This window comes from Eptesicus fuscus, chromosome 19, assembly GCF_027574615.1.
Source record: "Eptesicus fuscus isolate TK198812 chromosome 19, DD_ASM_mEF_20220401, whole genome shotgun sequence".
NCBI lineage: Eukaryota > Metazoa > Chordata > Mammalia > Chiroptera > Vespertilionidae > Eptesicus > Eptesicus fuscus.
The window spans coordinates 39,478,963-39,499,766 of record NC_072491.1 but is presented as its reverse complement, the minus strand read 5'-3'; the positions used below and the strand labels follow the sequence as shown (position 1 = coordinate 39,499,766).

General features: G+C 38.5%; 1 protein-coding gene across 1 annotated transcript in view; it reads left to right on the top strand.

Annotated features, from left to right (window-relative positions):
* Positions 1–20,290, top strand: part of EYA1 (EYA transcriptional coactivator and phosphatase 1) — a 297,411-nt gene extending 277,121 nt beyond the window's left edge. The window contains exons 14-19 of the mRNA XM_008150342.3: positions 35–93; positions 199–359; positions 1,359–1,473; positions 1,592–1,713; positions 5,571–5,671; positions 19,976–20,290. Coding sequence (XP_008148564.2) covers positions 35–93; positions 199–359; positions 1,359–1,473; positions 1,592–1,713; positions 5,571–5,671; positions 19,976–20,056 — 639 coding nt within the window. The 3' untranslated portion in view covers positions 20,057–20,290. The remainder of the gene's footprint in view (positions 1–34; positions 94–198; positions 360–1,358; positions 1,474–1,591; positions 1,714–5,570; positions 5,672–19,975) is intronic.
* The last annotated feature ends 514 nt before the right edge of the window (positions 20,291–20,804 follow it).

Genomic DNA, 20,804 nt, shown 5'->3' with positions numbered 1-20,804 from the left:
AAAAATGACATGCAGCGTTTTAATTGCATTTTAGGAATGTGACCAAGTTCATATAGATGATGTCTCTTCAGATGATAATGGGCAAGACCTAAGGTGAGCACATAGAAATGTGGTTGACTCCATTTTATAGTTTAATTGCCCAGCTAATTAAGATGAACTTGCTTTGGTTAACTTTGGGCTTTTCTTGCGTCTAAATAGCACATATAACTTTGGAACAGATGGCTTCCCTGCTGCAGCCACCAGCGCCAATTTATGCTTGGCAACCGGGGTGCGCGGCGGGGTAGACTGGATGAGAAAGTTGGCTTTCCGCTACCGGCGAGTAAAAGAGATCTACAACACCTACAAAAACAATGTCGGAGGCAAGTGACAGTCACCAGTATCTCGCTGGGTTAGTGAAGACAGCCCAGATAAAATTCTCAGAGTACCACACACTTTTGTGTCATGATTTTTTTATATAGTTTTTTAAGAGCAGTTTCGTCTGACCTGTGATGATTCCACTGTGATTTAGTGACAGGAATGTTAGACTAGAGCCAGCTGCCCTGGCAAGTCTAGTCTAGTCCTGGCTCCATGACTTGATAGTAGGTGTGTAATCTAGAGTAAGTTTCTTGACCTCTGTGACATTCCGTTGTCCTTCCAATGAGGTAGGATTAACAGTCTTTGCCCAGATGACTTGAGATGGCTTGTAAAAAGCTCCTTCTACCCTGTAGATGCTCTGAGCAGTGGATGCTCTTGTATTAGTTTGGATCTTTTCATTGTGGTTCTAGCACAAAAGGGAATGTGTGGGCCTAATAATGAAAATGTAGGGGTGGTGTTGGTTTCCAGCATGGCGAAATCCAGGTGCTCGAACGATGCCATCAGGAATCTCTTGCCTAGTTTTTCCCCCAGGAATCATTCTAGGTCAGTCCCTCCCAGACGGTGGCAAAGATGACCCCCGGCACATCCAGCTTTCTATGCAACCAGTGCTTCCACTGGGTGGAGAAATATCTTTCCCAATGGATTCAGCAAAAGCTCCAAGATTGACCTTCACTGGCCAAGCCATGGTCATGCTCCTACCCTGGGAGCCAGAGGGGAGGGTTGGCTCTGTCCAACCTACATGGTTGGAGGAATGGGTGTGAGTAGGCTCCCCACAGAGAAGAGATGACTCCTATAACCAGAAGGAGAGATGCCAGGAATGTACACTCAATAGATGTTTCCTACAATACTAAACACTTGTCAAATGAATGCTAGTCTGTGAAAAAATGACTTGGTCTGCTATAAAGCTTGAGGGTGGTAGTGGCAGCAGCATCACATGTTTATGATTTATAATGTGGAATAGACACACTGGTCAGGAAGTAGTTCATGTGCTTTTGAATCCACAGGTCTGCTCGGTCCGGCCAAGAGGGAGGCCTGGCTGCAGCTGAGGGCCGAGATCGAAGCCCTGACGGACTCCTGGTTAACATTGGCTCTGAAAGCCCTCACACTCATTCACTCCAGGTAAGCTCACCCCAAGCCCCTTCCTGGGTGCTTTTGCTGGGAAATGAGCTGTGCTAACACTTGTTCATTTTGGAGATTTATTTTTCAAGTCTTTTTCTTTTCCTTTCTGTTCTCATAGGACAAACTGTGTGAATATTTTAGTAACAACGACGCAACTTATCCCAGCATTGGCGAAAGTGCTGCTGTATGGATTAGGAATTGTGTTCCCTATAGAAAATATTTACAGTGCAACTAAAATAGGTGAGCTGCTTTCGTTTGGTTTCACAATGGACTCTTCTCCCTCAGGCTTTAAAAATGAAAGTCATTAAATGAGACTTTTTTCAGGATGCTAGATGCCAAAAAAACTAGAAGAATAATTTAACCAATTTTACTGTCAAAATTGGTTTTAGACATGAAGAGAAATATAAATCATAACCCGTGTAGTTTTATTCAGAAAATTTCACTTTACTGGCTAACATTAAGACCTACGCATTTTAGCTACAGCCAACTTAGCATCAATTCTAGATTCTTATTTTTCTTTAGGCAACATCATAAAAAAAAATCTTATAAGCTAAAACAAATAGTATAGAAATATACAAAGTAGAACTAAAATAATTCTAGTAAGAGCTTTATTTAAATTATTATTGCTGGGACTATTTTTTGCTTTATTTTAATTCAACATGTGTAAACTATTGAGTTCCCATTTTTGTTATGGGGGTACAAAAAATTCAGTTCTTGCAAAAAAAAAAGAAACATAGTTGGAGAAAGAAAACTAAAGTAAAACTTAAAATACAAACCAAGACAGAATGAAAGTGGGATAAAAAGAAGACATGGCTCTTGTCCTTAGAGAATTCACTATCTAGCAGGGGAAGCAGGCAGCTAACTAACTATAATATGATGAAGAAATATGTAAATGAGCATTTATCAAGTATTAGAGCCCAGAACTGTACTAAGCATTTTACATATTAAAATCAATCTTCACAACCTTTGCATTTTACAAATCGGGAAACTAAAGCTTAGAGACTTAAGTAAATCGTTCAGGTTGATAGCTAGTAAAGAAAATGGACAAACTAGATCTCTGATTCCAAGGTCTAGATACCTTTCCACTCCTAGGAGGTCCTGCCACTAAGTGTTTGAACGTGTACTTCATTGAGGAAACATTCACTTCCCCCCAGGGGGAGGCAGAGGGCAAATGTCAGTGAAAGCTAAAGGGAAGAAATGGTATCTGAGCTGGGTATAGAATGGTAAATACAAATTTCCTGGACAGACGGGCTTGTGAGAGCAAAAGGACAGAGAAATTAAAACATGCTCCCTTCTGAGGGACTGGTGAGTGGTTCTGCATGACTCGTGTGCAGCGTCCATGGGAAGCTGAAGCTGGAAAGGTAGACTTGGGTCCAGTCATAAGTGGCCTTGTATGTCACCCTAATGAGATGTTTATTTTAGTGAGTCCTGGGGAAGTATCCTGGTAGGTGGAAAAAAGGTTGTTTTTGGCTGCTCAGCTCTTAAGAAAAAGTGGCAAAAATGGAATGCCTGTACATCTGTCCTCTGACTACACTTTCATACTTCTCCCTCAAAGCACTACTAAATTACGGCTAAAAAATCACTCGTATAGTTATTTGTGTATAGTCTGACTTCCCCACCAGAGTTAAGTCTGTCTGTCTCACTCATCATTGTAGCTTTAGGGTCCAGTACATAGTAGGTGCTCAGTAAGTGTTTGTTGAGTGAAATTTATGAATAAATGGTTGTTTACTCTGAAGAAGGCTGAACAGAGGTTTCTTTTAGGCAACTGAGTCAGTAGTGACACTATAACTGATGGGAAATCAGATTTGATTGGAGAGAAGGGATTGATCTTATCGATGTTGAGTTTGGAGAGCCTATGTGATATTGAAATAGCTCTGTGATGTTGGAAATACATGGCTGGAGTTGGAGAATGACCGATGCCTCCTGAAAAGGGCCAAGAACAGAATGCTGGAAAATTCTTATGAAAAGAAAGGAATATATCAAATAGAATAGAATTCCTTATAGCCCAATAAAAGAAAGGAATATATCAAATAGAATAGAATTCCTTATAGCCCAATAAAACCAAAATTTTATATGTTCTCATGTTCCATAAGAATAGCCGTCAGGTGTTTATCCTCTATCAATACAGAGGAGTCATATTGTGTTTTGTAAAGAGGGGTACAAGGTAAAGGTTTATCAGCACATGAAAGTCAAAACAGATTCCTAAAAAGTACATGGGACAGAGGGATATTGCCTTACTTCCCAGAAGAAAGAACAGGTAGTGCATTACGTCATGCACATTGAACTTTAATTCCAAATACTTCAAAAATGTTAGGTGATAGGAAATGATAATAACAAGTCAGTATTTTTAATGGGCATTTTGTTTGACATATTGGACCTTTTTTTTTTTTTACAGCACAGAATAAAAATTAGAATGAAAGGAATTTGTGGTGGTAGAAATTATCTCAAAACCCAAGTGGTAGGGTCACGTTTCTATGATATTTTTATTAAGAAAAGTAGAGATTGAAACTTCTATAGTTAATGCTAATTTTGCCATGAAATGAGATATAATGTGGGGACCAGCACAGAAAACGTAGGCATCTTCCTTTGTAGGCCAATGTCAAAGTCATAGACGAAGATGACTGTTGTCTCCTGTAACAGCTATGATGTTCTTTCCGACAAAAATGCATTGATCAAAATGAAAACTCCGGACAAGACTTCAAATTAACTTCTAATAGTCAGTTTCAATTTTTAAATCTTTATTAGGCAAAATGTCTATATGACCCCAAATTCACAAGGAAGCCTGTAGGAGACAGCATATAGGTGAGAATTTTTTTGTTCACCACAGCTTCTCCTTTAAGAAAACAATGAGTTTACTTCTCCAATGAGTTCTCCATGCGAAGGACACTTTACAAAAAACCCGATAACATTTCCCTCTGAGGAGGAAAAGGTAGTTTCACTGCAACCCAAGTTTTGGGTTGTATATTTTTGCAGTGAAAATTGTACTTTGTATTTGTTTCCTAAAGTGATTTAACATTTCACAGTTTAGTGGGTGACTAAAGAAGCATTGAAATGACATCTTTGACTAAGGCTGGCCTCATTTTTGTTCTGCCAGATGCAAACGAGATATTTTAGTGCAAAATGCAAATATAAAGCAGACATTTGTTTAAGCAAACAAGCAATTTGTTCCCGGGTATATCTGATCCTTATTTGAAAGAGACGCAGGTCCCGCTCAGCCATTCACAGTGGAACACTATAAACTGCCCCATTGTCCATTAGAATGACCCCATTGGCAGCCCTGGACTGGAAGCACCAGCTTCTTCTCTAAGAAGCAACAATGGCTGCATTAAGAGCCGGGTGTGCTGACAGCGCAGCCGCCATGGGAGCCCAAACCAAGTCATGACATGGGAAAGATAATAGATAGATAAAGGGATTCTGTTACCTTTACCTGCTTCTCCTCTAGGAAGGGGCTTTATTGAACATGAGATGTCTGGGTAAGGCAAGCATGATCTCCCTGAAGTGCCCCAAGTGACCCGACATTTATTGCAGAAACAGGTTGAAGAGAATATTTCAGGCAAACATGTTAGGCTTTTGGGGGGAGGGTCTTTAATTCAAATACAATCCCACCTGAAAATGAAGAGGTGAATTCAACTGTGTTGGATTTCTCCATTTTTTTTTTTTCATCCTTCTCAATAGGCTTTGGATCAAACATGATTTTCAGAGTTTAAAAGATCATGAAACATTTTTACAATCAATGTGTGGCTAGAATAACCTGTATTTAGTCTCAGCTTATAGGGGAAAAAATACTGCTGCAAAAGAATATTTCTCCCCTCGGATGCTGTACTGCCATGGACTAGGACCTGCTTTGCCATCAACGTGTCCTTGGGGAAAGAGAACTAAAATGGTCAATTTCAATGACTTGGACACCACGTAGGGAATTAATTTAGTGTGCTGTTCCACGTGTTACCCCATGACATGTAAAAGCTCCTCCTAGTTTGCACAAGTAGGTGAGGGTTGAATCACAGGCATGAAGAAGAAAGTGTCCATAAAAAGTGCAGGTGCGATAGCACTGAGTTATCCAAACTTTACATGTTTCATGATTGATTTTTGTTCACTAGGAAAGGAAAGCTGTTTCGAGAGGATAATTCAAAGGTTTGGAAGGAAAGTGGTGTACGTCGTCATAGGTGATGGTGTGGAAGAGGAACAAGGAGCAAAAAAGGTGAGTGTTCCCAGGGGTACTCCTTCTGCCATTAATTTTCCTTGGTCCTCAAAATGCTCAGAACTGGGTCATTTACACACACTCTCTCTCTCTGAGACCGCTTGTGGATGTGTTCTGAACCGTAAGCACTGAAAGGGGGCCGTGGAGAATTAAATAGGAAGTGGGTTCTCTGAAGAGGGGCGCACACAAGCTCAAAGGTCACGGGTGGTTGGTGTTCACAGAACGTAGACGTCGGTGTGTTGTGTGGGAGCAGAGCAGGCTCCGTGCTGTCGCCGTCATCCAGGACACAGCTAGCACATGCGGTGTGCTCATCCAGCATGCCCACTGCTGCACCCATGGCAGACACTGCCAGGTGATCAAAACCTTGTTCTCTGAGCCTGGATGCAACCTGAGAACCTTCCAAACATCACTCCAGAAAGGCTCGATCAGGAGACCAGGGCTAGCTTGCAATACTATTTGCTGCCCTGGAGTCCAGGCCTTCTTTTGATGATGAAGTTGCCACCTTGCCTCTCTTGAGATACGGGGAAGGGAACGTGACTCCCAGGTTGCCCATCATACTTCTTTTCATTCCTCTGCATCTCTTCGAGTGTACAACTTAGCAAAGTTTCCTCATAGATGTATTTTACGGAGACCACATTCCATAGTAATGACCTGTCTTACCAGTCTTTTGCTTAGTACCTTGACCACGCCTAGCACTTCTTCCCCGCCATTGCCTCTGCTCAGAATGGAATTATATTTTCTCTAATGCTCTACTCTCATCATCTTACTTACTTTTCAAAGTCCAGTTCATGTAGCACTTTTTCTAATTTCCTTGTTTGTAAGAGCTTGGTTACAGTGGCACTCGCTTATATCATAACTGGAGAAGTTATAAATGGCTTGGACTCCTGAGCCGGACAGTCTGGGTTTGAATTATAGAGCCGCCGCTTACCAGTTCCGTGACTTTGAGCAAGTTACTTAACTCTTTTCTTTCTCTTTCCTCATCTATAAATGGGAATAAGAATGGAACCTAGCTGACTGGGCTGGTTTAGTTCTGGTGTGTGAAGACCATGGGACAGAGCCGGGTACATATGAAGTGTGCAATAAATGGTGGGCATTGGTATTATTTGCCTACATGCCAGTGATAGCAGTAAAGTGTGAGCTGTAGAGAAGTAGGGATCTTGTTTTGCTTGGTTTGTTGTTTGAGACTGTCTTCAAATTTTACAACCCCCTAAATCTTGACACCATCATACACTATAAATATGTCTTAAATTGGAGAGCATTAAATATGAGATTAACCAATAGAACATTTTTCTTTCCCTTCCCTTCCCACACACTGACTCATAGAAATCACTGTATATTTCCATAAAGGATTCAGTTCTTCAGTTTGGTTCTTCTGGAGTATTCTAGTATATACCAGAAGTGGCACATAAAGTCAGCAGAATATAGGTGCATTATTAAGCATGACAGGTGGTCAGCCTTCTTATGGAGTCTGAAGGTGCCTTAATTCACTTTCAACACCTCTGAATTTCAGTGCAAACATAGAAGCTGACCCTGACTCTTAAATAATGGATTATTTCACTTATGCCTACAGATACACAATGTGCCCGGGACTTTATGCTCCCCAAGTGTGATCAGTGCTGGTGGGAACCCACACTCTTCAGATCCAGCCGAGCTTGATGCTAAGCAGTATTTGTCACTTAAACACCAGCTCTTACATTCCAACTTTACCAATGGCCAACCACCATGGTCTTTAGGTACATCTGTTAGTCCTTTGTGCTGTCTCCATAAATTGAAATCTTTCCCAGACTAAATTTAGAATACTCCAAATACAACCCTGGAGAGTTAGAGAGAATGTTTGGTGGGAATCCAAACTCAAGTCTTTTTCTTGGGAAAGCCTCTGGAATCTCTGTGCCATTCCTAGACAGGACCTCCTGGTGGCCAGCGGGACATGGAATGGATTAGCACCTCTGAGCAGTTAGAACTGAAGCAGCATCCACGCCAGTGGGGCCCAGGGCCAGAGGTGAGGATCTGTTCTCCAGACTTGTCTTTCTCCGTCTAGATTTACCAAGAAGTTTTCATTTCAGGAAAAGGTTGCCAAGATGTGGTTTTTTAGCTTGTGGTAGACAGAAGGATGCTTATGAAAATGACAACTTAAAATGCAAGGAACACAAGTGAGATCCTTTGGGCCCTATGGAGGTTTCTGTGGGTGAGTCCCTTCCTAAACCTTACTGAGCAGCGTTTGTTAGATGCTTGGTGTGAGAGAACACAACATGCCAAGTAAAGGAATTCTTGGTTTGATGTTAAAATGAAAAGTAGTAATAGGTCTAAGGTTATTTGCTCTCTTTGAAGAACAGTTCAAATTATTCCCACTGTTTATCTTTTGTTATTATTTACTAGAGGCCCAGTGCACGAATTCGTGCACAGGTAGGGTCTGGCCGGCCCACCCTAATTGGGGCCAATGGGGACGGGGTGGCCAGGGGGAGGGGACATAGGTGGTTGGCTGGCCAGCCCCGCCCCCTGGTCGAACTCCCCGTTGAGGGGACAATTTGCATATTAGCCTTTTATTATATAGGATATTGGGGACACACACACCTATACCAAGAAGAGTGAGGCAGCTGCCTATAAAGAACATGCTCTTTGAATTTTTTACTGTGAGTGAGGACTCCTCGCTTCAACTTCCTGTTTTGATTCTGTGGGATGAGTGTATGTGATAAGAGTCCAATAGCATCTATTTCAAACAAACTCCTTGTACCTTGAAGCCTACCAGTGTGGGAACTCTGACCAGAGGTTAAAAGATTGTGTATGTTTGAATGTAAAGTGTACAGATTTCTCAGAAGGTTCAATATTCTGATATTATCAATCTATCATCCAGAGTGACAAGTGATCATTTCTTATATTCTGCCTGACCTTTTTAGGTTAACTAGTATTTAAATTTAAAGTTTGTGCATAAGTTAAGAGGCAAAGATCTAAGAATTCACAATAGATATGAGTATCTTTAAAGTGGAGTTCTGCACAGAAATAGAGAATTGTATTTAACTTGAGAAATATTTAATTTTGGGGAAAAACTAAAATTAATATCCCATTTTATAAATATATATAAGAATTCAAGCTAAAGTAATAGTTATCCATGCTATTGCTGGATTAATGCTCATAATGGTAACTAATTATAATTACTATAAATTGTAAAGTCCTTATGTCCCAGTCCCTCTTTTAGGCACTTCTTATTCATTATTTTATTTAACTCCTTACAATAATTTGATGAGGAAGGACCCAATTTATAGATGAGAAAACCAAGGCATAGGAAGGTAAATAATATGGCCAAGTTCACACAGCTAGAAAGGGGCCAAACAGGTATTTGAAGCCAATACTAGTTGTGAGATTTAGCACAAAGTTCTTTCAAATTATAAACTTTATTTACATAGCTTAAGTATGATTTCACTTACAAAAAGGAATTTTCATGCTTTTTTCTTTTCACATTTAAATGTCAGAATTTTATTTATTTATTGTTGACAGTATTACAGATGTCCCCCATCCTCCCTCCTTTGCCCCTCTCCATTCAACCCACACCCCACTCCGGGCCTTCCCCACACTATTCTCTGTGTTCATGGGTTATGCATAGATGTTCTTTGGTTAATCTCTCTTCCATGCCTCTATTAAAGTGTGTAATGTTTGTTTCATTCTTTTTCAGAGGTAGACATAACTACTTAGCACTCTTCCCCTCATTTTACTTTTATGACTAAAAATTTTAAAATAAACCATTAATACTGACATATAATTTAGTTCATGAGCGTTTTAGATTATTAATTAAAATAGTGAATCAGTGAAGTTCCCCACATTGGTGCACTAAAATGTTTTTGCAAAATCAAACGATTTTGCATTTCTTCTGAATTGATTTTAACCATTTAGCTTGTCTCTCTTGGTTTCCTATGTCCTCTTGAAAACCTGGTACAACACTCGCTTTCCCCTGTAAAGATGCCTTTCATCTCCCTAAATAATGTTCTTCTGCTCAAGGTATCTAGTTACTTTTTTAAAGCCCAGGAATGAAGACCAGTCAGCAGCGGCCAGTTGCCTGTTTTGTTATGGACTATTGAAGTCTGTGCTCTGTCATCTTTGTTCTATTTGCCAAATGAGTTCCCGGGCTTTCATCAGCAATTTCATCTAATTCTATAATTTTTACCATTAAAAAGCACACCTTCAGAGAGGAAACGTTAGAAATACCTTTGTTGTTTAAAAGAGCAACATTATTCTACAAAAATCTCTTGCAGGCATTTCTGAGAGCACCTCTTAGTTCCTTAAAATATGATGCAGAGAGCATGTGAGGAGCCACCTACCTGTGGATATCTTTCTTTGACATGTGTCCTTTATTGACAAAATCTGCCAGGATTTCTTTTTTACCATATTTTTTTGTTTCCCTGATACAACATACCTCGAGTGAAAATAATTAGGCACATGTATGATTTTTAAAAAGACCAAAATGTGATAGTCTCCTGCACAATGAAAGCAGTTTTCATTTCTAGAGTAAAAGTGGCCTTATTTTATAACACAACTACATTTATTTTACTACTCAGAGAACTACTTAAAATAAATCTCTTGTGAACAAAACCAGGAGGAAAATGGCAAGCAATCATTATTCTGCATAATGATGAAGCCTTCATCAAAAAGTGTCCATTTCAAATGTACACTATCAAACTTGCTAAAATCAAGATGAAGCTGAGAACCTAATGCTTGCTCCTAAGCTTATTCAGGAGAAAGATAGAGCTGCTTTTGTGAAAACTGTAACATTTTTAATGCAAATTTCTGCTTCTAGTTTTATTTCAATGAGATAGGGCTTACTAACACAGAGTATATGAATTTTATTCTAAAGCCATTTATCCACTTAGTACTTAATGAGCACATACAATATGCCAGGTCTTTTTTTAATGCAGTGACTTTTTATTTATTAAAGTATAATTGACATATTGCATGAGTTTCCGGTGTATGACATAGTGATTCAACATTTTCATACCTTATAATCATATTGTGATAAATCTGTTACTGTGCAAATTTATTGCAACAATATTGACTATATTCCCTGTGCTGTACATTACATCCACATGACTTATTTATAACTGGAAGTTTATACCTCTTATTAACTTCCCCATCCCCTCTGGAAACGATCTGTTTATTCTCTGTATCTAGGACTGGGTTTCCATTTTGTTTTGTTTATTCATTTGTTTTGGTATTTTAGATTTCACATGTAAGTGAAATCATACAGTACTTGTCCTTTGATGGGTTTCATTTAACGTAACACGCTCTAGGTCCATTCGTGTTGATGCAGATGGCAAAATTTCATTCTTTTTCGTTTTCTTTTAACATCCCTCTGTGTACACCACATTTTCTCTATCCACTTGTCTATTAATAAACACTTAGGTTCCTTCCATATCTTGGCTATTATGAACAATGCTACAGTGAACATAGGAGTGCAAATATCTACCAAAGTAGTGTTTTCATTTTCTGTGGGTAGGTAACCAGCAGTGGAATTGCTGGGTCACGTGTTCTTTTTGAGGAACCATCATACTGTTTCCCATAGTGGATAGCTTTCCCACCAGCAATGCACAAGGGTTTTTTCCACATTCTCACTAACACTTGTTACGTGGTTATTTGTTGTCTTTTTGATAATAGCCAGTCTGAAGTGATACTTCATTTGGTTTTGATTTGCATTTCCCTGATGATGAGTGACATTGAGCATCATTTCATGTGTCTGTTAGCCATCTGTGTGTCTTATATGGAAAATATGTATTCAAGCCCTCTATCCATTTTTTAATCAGATTGTTTGGTTTTTGACGTTGAGCTATATAAGTTCTTTAAATAATTTAGATATTAACTTTTTATCAGATATATCATTTGTAAATCTCCCATTCAGTGGGTCATCATTTTGTTTTGTTAATGGTTTCCTTAACTGTGCTTAAGCTCTTTAGCATTTTTTTTCCTAAGAGTATTATGGTTTCTGGTCTAACAACACTCAAATCCATTTTTAGTTTATTTTTGTATGTGGGGTAAGAAAGTGGTCCAGTTGCCTTTTTTTTTTTTTTTTGCATGCAGCTGTCTAGTTTTCCCAATGACATTTATTGAAGAGATGTCTTTCCTTCATTGTATGTCCTTGCTTCCTCTGTTGTAGATTAATTGACCTTATAAGTATGGGTTTATTTCTGGGCTCTTTTCTGTTCCTTTGATTTGTGTGTCTGTTTTTGCACCAAAACCATAGTGTTTTGATTATTAGAGCTTTGGGGTATAGTTTAAAATCAGGTAGTGTGATGCTTCCCATGTTCTTTTTCAAGACTGTTTTGACTATTTGGGGTCTTCTGTGGTTCCACATAAATTTCAAGATTATTTGTTCTAGTTCTGTGAAAAAATACTATTGGTATTTTGAGAGGGATTGCATTGAATCTGAAAAAAAAAAATGAAGTCATTTACCCACTTCTAGCCATTGTCCCAACTCCATTGCCACTATTGGTATTTTGAGAGAGATTGCATTGAATCTGTAGATTGCTTTTGGAGGTATGGACATTTTAATGATATTAATTATTCCAATCAGTGAGTACAAGATTTTCCTCCATTTATATATCTATCATCTACACTTTCTTTCATTAATGCCGTATAGTTTTCAGAGTACAGGTCTTTCATTTCCTTGGTTAAATGTATTCTTAGGTACTTTTTTGATGTAATTGTAAATGGAATTATTTTCTCAATAGTTCATTTTTAAATTTTTTTATTAAGGTATTACATGTGTCCTTATTCCCCCAGCACCCCCTTACCCCCCTGTTGTCTGTGTCCATTGGTTAGGCTTATATGCATGCATACAAGTACTTTGGTTGATCTCTCCCCCTTGCCCCCACCTTCCCTTAGGTTTGATGTTCGGATTGATGTTTCTCTGTCTCTGGATCTGTTTTTTTTTAATCAGTTTATGTTGTTCATTATATTCCACAAATGAGTGAGATCGTGTGATATTTATCTTTCTCTGCCTGGCTTATTTTACTTAGCATAATGCTCTCCAGCTCCATCCATGCTGTTGCAAATGGTAAGAACTCCTTTTTTACCACAGCTTTTTAATCCACTCATCTGCTGATGGGCACTTAGGCTGTTTCCAGATCTTAGCTATGGTGAATTGTGCTGCTAAAAATAGTTCATTCTTAATGTATAGAAATACAATAGATTTCTGTATCCTATAAATTCACTGAATTCATTTATTTGGAATCTTTAGGATTTTCAGTATTTAGTATATTATCATCAACAAATAATTTTTACTTCCTCTTTCCAATTTGGATGCCTTTTCTTTCTTTTTCTTCTTGATTACTAGGTTAGGACTTCCAATACTATCTTGAATAAAAGTAGCAAGGATGAATATCTTTGCTTTTTTCTGATCTTAGATGCAAGCACAGATGTGTTCATTTTGAAATAAAAATGGTAACTATACATCTTTTTCATGTAATATATACTGGCAGTCATTCCCTATTAGCACCTGGGGCTCTGCATCTCTCTCTCAAATTTGCTGCATCGGTATTCCATTGTGTGGATGTACTATAATTTAACAAGTCCCCTGTGGCTGAGCATTTAGGTGGTTTCCAGCATGAACTCCTATAAACAGTTCTATAGTGAACAGTTTTCATTTAGTTTGTTCATGGGCAAGTGTCTCTATGAGATAAAATCCTAGAATTCCAGTACTTGGGCCAAAGTTTATGTGTACTTATGTTTAATTCAGCAAAATTCAGTTGCATGCGTGTGTCCATGCACCCAGGTTTTTGTGTTATTGGTTTTACATATAACCAGCAGGGATAAATGCAAAATGCCAGGTGAGGAGGAAAGGTGGCAAAAGGGAATTTGGGAAGTTGCATGTGTAGGCAAGAGGAGCAGGAAGGATGTGTCATTCTTTTCCCCTTATTCAGGGAGTATTTTTGTGCTAATGACCCCAAAACATGTTCTACTTGGTATACATATCACAGTTTCAGCTGTCATTTCTACTGAGATTTGTGATCAGCTCTGTTTTTAGTTCCAGGACCCTAGATACTTAGTTACATTTAGGTATCCCATGCCATCCCAGCTGAATATCAGCAAATGCATTCCCAAACCAGTCACCCACTCAGATTTGCTCCAGTGCTCTCTACCTCGTTCCTGTCACGTGAATTCTCTCTTCACTATGTCTTCAATCCATTGTCCCAACTCCACTGCCACTGTCCTTCTGCTTAGTTTCTCTCCTGGCAGCCAGCCACCCTTTCCAGCTAGATATTCCAAGTACTTCTACCTGGAAAAATCTTTATTAGTCTGTATCATGAACACACCCTCTCCTTAACCAACTTAGCCCGTTCTTCAAATTCAGTGTAGACCCAACTTACCCTTTCCAGCTTACAACTGAGCTCTCCTCTCTCTGAGTTTATCATTTTAATTTTTTGTTTGGTTGAAATATAATTGACATATAGCACAGTATAAGTTTAAGGTGAACAGCATAATTACTTGATAAACATATATTATGAAATCATTACCATGGTAAGTTTAGTTAAAATCCATTACCTTGCCAAAACCGGTTTGGCTCAGTGGATAGAGCGTCGGCCTGCGGACTGAAAGGTCCCTGGGTTCGATTCCAGTCAAGGGCATGTACCTTGGTTGCGGGCACGTCCCCAGTGGGGGGTGTGCAGGAGGCAGCTGATCGATGTTTCTCTCTCATCGATGTTTCTAGCTCTCTATCCCTCTCTCTTCCTCTCTGTAAAAAAATCAATTAAAAAAATATAAATAAAATCCATTACCTCACATACATTTTTTAAAAATATATTTTTCCTTGTGATGAGAACTCTTAGGAATCTACTCTTGTAACCTTGAAATCTACCATAGAGCAGTGTTAACTATAGTCACCATGTTGTACATTACAACCTGAGTACTTCAATATCTTATAACTGGAAATTGGTATCGTTTGACCACCTTTATCCAATTGCCCTCCGGTAACCATAAATTTGATCTCTTTTTCTCTGAGTTTGGGGTGGGGAGTGTTTTTTATTTTTTGTTTTTGTAAGATTCCACACATAAATGAGATACAATATTTGTTCTTCTGACTTATTTTATCTAGCATAATGTCCTCAAGGTCTATATTATCACGAATAGCAGGATTTCCTTCATTATTATGGCTGAATAATATTTTATTGAATATGCATACCACATCTTCCTTATCCATTCATCCATCAATGGATTCTTAGGTTTTTTCCATGTTTTGGCTATTGTAAATAATGCTGCTAAGAATGTGAGAGTGCAAATATCTCTTTAACATAATGTTTCCATTTCCTTTGGATATATACCCAGAGATGGAATTGCTGGGTCATGTGCTAGTTCTATTTTTAGCTTTTTGAGGAACGTCCAGACTGTTTTCCATAATGGCTATACCAATTTATATTTCCACCAAGAGTGTACAGGGTTTTTATTCTCTACATTCTCACAAGCATTTGTTGTTATTCCTTGTCTTTTTGATGATAGCTGTTCTAAAAGGCATGAGGTGACAGCCAATTGTGGTTTTGATTTGCATTTCCTTGGTGAAGAGTGTTGTTGAACACCTTCTCATGTACCTGTTGGCCATATGTATGTCTTATTTGGAAAAATGTCTATTCAGGTCCTCTGCCCATTTTTTAATTGGATTATTGAATTGTACGAGTTCATTATATATTTTGGATGTCAACCCTTTAACAGAAATGGTTTCTTCTAGATTTATGGTTTCCAGGCTTATATTTAAGTCCCTGATCCATTTTAAGTTATTTTTTGTCAGTGATGCAGGATAGGGGTCTAGTTTCATTCTTTTACATGTAAAATGCCAATTTTCCAGCATCATTTACTGAAGATACTGTCTTTTCTCCATTTAGTATTCTTGGTTCACTGGTCAAATATTAGTTGACCATATATGCATGGATTTATTTCTGGACTCTCTATTCTATTCCTTTAGTCTGTGTGTTTGTTTTCATGCCAGTACCATAATATTTTGATAATCAGGGAGAGATGCCTCCCGTTTTGTTTTCTCAGATTTACTTTGGCCATTCAGATCTTTTGTGGTACAATATAAATTTTAGGATTTTTTTCTACGTCTGTAAAATGCCATTGGAATCTTGGTTGGTATTACAGATGAATTTCGGTAGTATCAACATTTTAACAATATTAATTATTCCAATCCATGAACACAGGATACCTTTCCATTTATTTGTGTCTTTTATTTCCTTTATCAATATTTCGAAGTTTTCAGTGTAGAGATCTTTCACCTCCTTGGTTAAATTTATTTCTAATATTTTATTGTTTTTGACACTGGTAAGTGGGATCATTTTCTTTATTTCTTCAGATAATTTGTTATTAGTATGTATAAATGCTACCATGTTTGTATCCTGCAACTTTACTGAATTTATTGATTAGATTTAATAGGTTTTTGGTGGAGTCTTTAGGATTTTCAAAATGTCATTAAAAATAGACAGTTTTATTTCTTCTTTTCTAATTCTGATGCCCAATTGCTCTGGCTAGGTCATTTTGACCCTTAATCCCACACTACCTTATATTATAATATAGTTTTAGTCGATATGGCTTGCCTGCTGGTTCTTGTCAATGAGGGCATATATCATGTACATATTATATATTAAACATCTTCTGAAGCTACAGTACTTATAGATCATGGACTTTATTTAAACCTAGAAACAACCCCGAGTCATTTTCCCTAAACCCTCATTTTACAGATAAATAAACAACTTCTAAGGAGACTATGTCATAATTCAAAGTCACATGACTAAAGTCAGATTTGAGAGTATGGTATCATCTCCTCATTCTAGCACCATGGCACTATATCTGACTTCATATAAGAAATATTTGTTCCAGGCTAACCACTAGTGCGGGAAAAATTATTTACCTTGTATCTACTTGTCCTAGGAATCTCCTTTAGATCCATAAAATCTTCGCATCAGTATGTGCCTCGTTAGGGAAAATATGATCTTGCAATATTCTAATTATTTATTAACATGAGTTTGAGCCCCTGAGATCAGTCATCTTATCAGTCACGTAAATAGTGAGTGTACATGTTTTAGAGAGAGTGGAACACCTGATTATAGCTGAGATCATTACCTATCATGTTATGCAGCGCTGCTGATAACGGAGCTGCTGTCCTCGTGTTGGGAGTGTCCCCAGACACGGCCTGTTCTCTTTCACATACACCTAAGGTTTGCCACTTATCGTTGTAGAAACTTTTACACTTTTGCTCGAATGACCCTATCACTACTGCGCTGTGATGAGTTGTCTGTAATATACCACAGGCATATCGCATCATTGGAACGTGTTTCGGGGTACTGCCTGACATGTGTTTATTAATGCTCTACATAGAAAGACTACTGTCCTTGAAATCCTGACGGCTTTAAACAAGGCAATGCAGGGATCTTTGTGGATAATCTCACCTTCCTTCCATAACGTGTTTTTGATATGGTCTAAAAGTAAAACAGTTTACAGTAAATGTGCTCTAGGCTGACATTACCTCCTCAACCCATAAAGAAAAAACGCATAGCCATTGTCCCAGGTCCTTTGTTTACTATGGAACTAAATGCTCAGTTTATCCATTAACCATGTACCAAAAATCAGCCGGATATTTTTTCAGTTCGCTTTTCAATCTCTTAACCAATCATTGTGTTCTACACGCCATGCTTCTGAGAGCACCAATAGCTTTCTAGTTTGTATTGTTGTCTGTGAGGAACAAGTCTAACCTCAGATAATTGGCACGCAAAATAATTTGACTGAACATGCTCTGAAAAAAAGCATTCCACTTCTCACAAGTACTTTTATATGTACTCATAATAAAGACAGTTGCCCTGAAAATTTCTGGATGGCTCTCTGAAGCACCTTTAGCAGACTCTGTTACATCCTGGGACATAAGAGCAATAGAACTACACTATAGAACTCGGTTGTTCAGGGAATCTCTGACAAATTATACAAAAATTAAGAAAAACAAGTTCATTATTAACTAAAAAGGAATATTAAAATAGATACCAAGTAGATGGTTAAATGTAAAAGAACACTGTGTACATTTGAATACTTGCAATTTTTTTCAATAATGAGTGAATAATTATCCTTAAAAGTGATATTTCAAAAATGGGCTTAGGTAGTAAAATGAACAGGATGCTAAGTGGTACCCACAGGCATACCTCGGAGATATTGCACATTCAGTTCTCAACCACTGCAATAAAGTGAGTATCTGGTCTTCAACTTGTGAAACATGCAACATCTGTGAAGCGCAATAAAACGAGGTATGCCTGTACTACTGCATATGCACCATTTCAAATATGAGTGGGTACATTTATGAAGGTTATCTGGGTAGTAGGATTAGAAGTGATTTTCTTTGTATAGTTCTACATTTTACAAATATTTTAACAGTATGCATGGATTTCTATTCTAATAGAAAAATAAGGAAAGTTTTGAGTGAACATTTTTCATACCCAACCCAAGTATCATAGTCACTCAGATTTTTCAGTGTCCCTTACCAAACAGAGCATGGGAAGGAGTGTGTGTGTGTTTACTACTGAATATAAAGGCCACAGAAAATAGGAGGCATTACAGCATACAGGCCTCAGGTGCAGACCAGACCTCGTATGAATCTTGGGTTTACTCCTTACTAGCTGCTATTCACATCTCCTCTCTGTTTCTTCCCTAAGCCTCAGTTTTTCATCAGTAAAGTAGTGATAATAGAGAGGCTTACATAGGCGAGTCTGTGACCAGTGCTAGGACCATGCCTGACACCATACTCAATAAATCAACTCCTTACCAGGGTTCAGGAGGCCTTGCGTCATTTGGCTCCTGCAGCCAATCATGTCATTAACCACATATTTCTCTCTCACACAGCCAGTATCCTAATAGTGAATTTCTCCTTTATCCGTAACCCCCCAATACATACAGCCATCAAAGAACTTCTTAGTGGTGGTTATTTCAGACCTTGCTCAGCTGTTACCTCCTCTTATCAGGGGTTTCCCAGTTCCCCTGGCAAAGGGGCTTGGCCCCTCCTACTCCTGTTATAACACATAGGTGCACACTCATGATTGGTGTACATTTCTGCTACTCACCCACAGGCTGTGACAGGGTGGGCCAGGGGCATCTTCTACACCATGCCTGCAAATTCAAAACATTCATGAATGGATGAATGCAAAATAGTACAGCCTGTTTTTCCGAGTCTAAGGCTATCGATGGAGCATCCTAAAAATTTGAAAACAGATTTCTGGTACCTGGTTCTGGACTATTCTGTTACAAAGGGTAAAGATATAGAGTCAAGAAAGGTCTACAACTGATATTAGACTATGGTATATGCTTTTAGCAGATTACCAAGAAAAGGATATGTTAATAAGTAATTTAATAGTTTGCTTTCCCAGAATAAAACAGCTACCAGAACAGTGAGTAGTTTCCACTGTTCCCTACAGATAATCCCCCAAACCCTTCTGGCCCACTATTTGCTTCCATGCCAAATTCTATTAGTCTGAATTTTTAAACAATTCCATAGAACCATAATTGCAAAGTATTCCCAGGCCCTCACATTATTTTTGTGCGAGGAAAAATAACACACAAGCAAACAGAAAAGAAGAAAAAACAAACCCAACTGTCTTTATTCCCCAAATCTTTGTCTCTTAAGAAAAAGATTTTGCTGATACATGATACATAAGTACTTACTATATGCCTTTGAGCAGTGAAAGTGTATAATATTGTATCCATCCTAAATGGATGAAGTAACCTATTTTGTTTTGTCTCTGGCTAATTCAGGTGTTTTACAAATATTACCATCATTTAAACTTGATGTTTAGATTGATTAAACAATTAGAAAAACAAAAAACACCTTTAAAAATGTTCTTTTAAGGTTTTCCCAAGTGGTAAAGCCATTTTAAGGTCAATGCAAAGAATGCCTGATGGAAGTAAATGAAAAAAGTTGCTTCTTACATGAGTAAAGTGAAGCTTTGTAAAATACTACCCGCTAAGGAAAACTGCTTAGACCTTCAGCATTAAATATCCACTGGATTCATATTTCCCAAGGCAACCGTTTTTGACAAAGTTTCAGTCATAGCTACTGTTTTATCTATGTTTGAAATTTGCATTCAAGTTACGGTGTAGATCTACTCAAGAAATCTCACATTTTAAAATGCAGCCCAGTGTTCTTAGGGGAGCATTAATTTTGGATTTTTGCTTAAACAGCTGTGATGTTAAGATCTTAGCCGGCAGTGCTAGGGGAGGAGCACTGGAGTGGACTGCAAAGGCAGGGTTCAGGGCTGGGGCTGGGAGCCTGGTCTGTCCTCACCCGTGTCTGCCCTTCCCTAGCACGCCATGCCCTTCTGGAGGATCTCCAGCCACTCGGACCTCATGGCCCTCCACCACGCCTTGGAACTGGAGTACCTGTAACCGCCACATAGCACTTTGAAACCGCTTAACTACCCTGTGACCAGGAACGAACCCAGCAGGCCTGAGTCCCTGTCGGTGCCAGACTATCGAACTTACCCATTTCAGCGCGGTGACGCCCAGCTGCTGTCGGCCTTCACCTCTGCCCTCGTGGTAAAGGAAGGACCACGCACGTCTATTTCTTCAAACAGCTGTTGCCTCGAGTACTGTGAATCCAATGAAAATAAGCCATGAGAATGTTCTAGTACAGTGTAATGTGTCTTTGCCACATTTACTACATGGTAACTACATGGTTCAAACCTGTGAAGAAAGGACCTGCAGACGCCTGAGTCTTTAGCATCTTCAATGTGACATAAACAGCTTCTCCAATACAGCAAACTTGATTGCACAATGAAGACGGAAGTGTTTCCTGAATACCAGTGGGGGATGTTCTTAAAAAGAAGGTTTACTTTTCGGTGTCTCATACCCAGGGTAATCTGCACACCTCTACTTATTTATGAACAGACTTTTTAAAAAACAGCTTTATTGAGGTATAATCCGAGTACTATTCGGTTCCTTTGAACAGACTTTGTGGGCATCCAGTAATTGAAGAGACTATGAATAGCCTAAGAAATAAGCGATTAAAGGCCTTGGCCTCATGACACAGCAAGGACTTTGAATTTTAGCACATTGCAAAGTAGTTTAAAGTATGTCTAATTTAAACGTATAATATGTACATCACTGAGACAATCATGTACAGGAAGAATTTTTG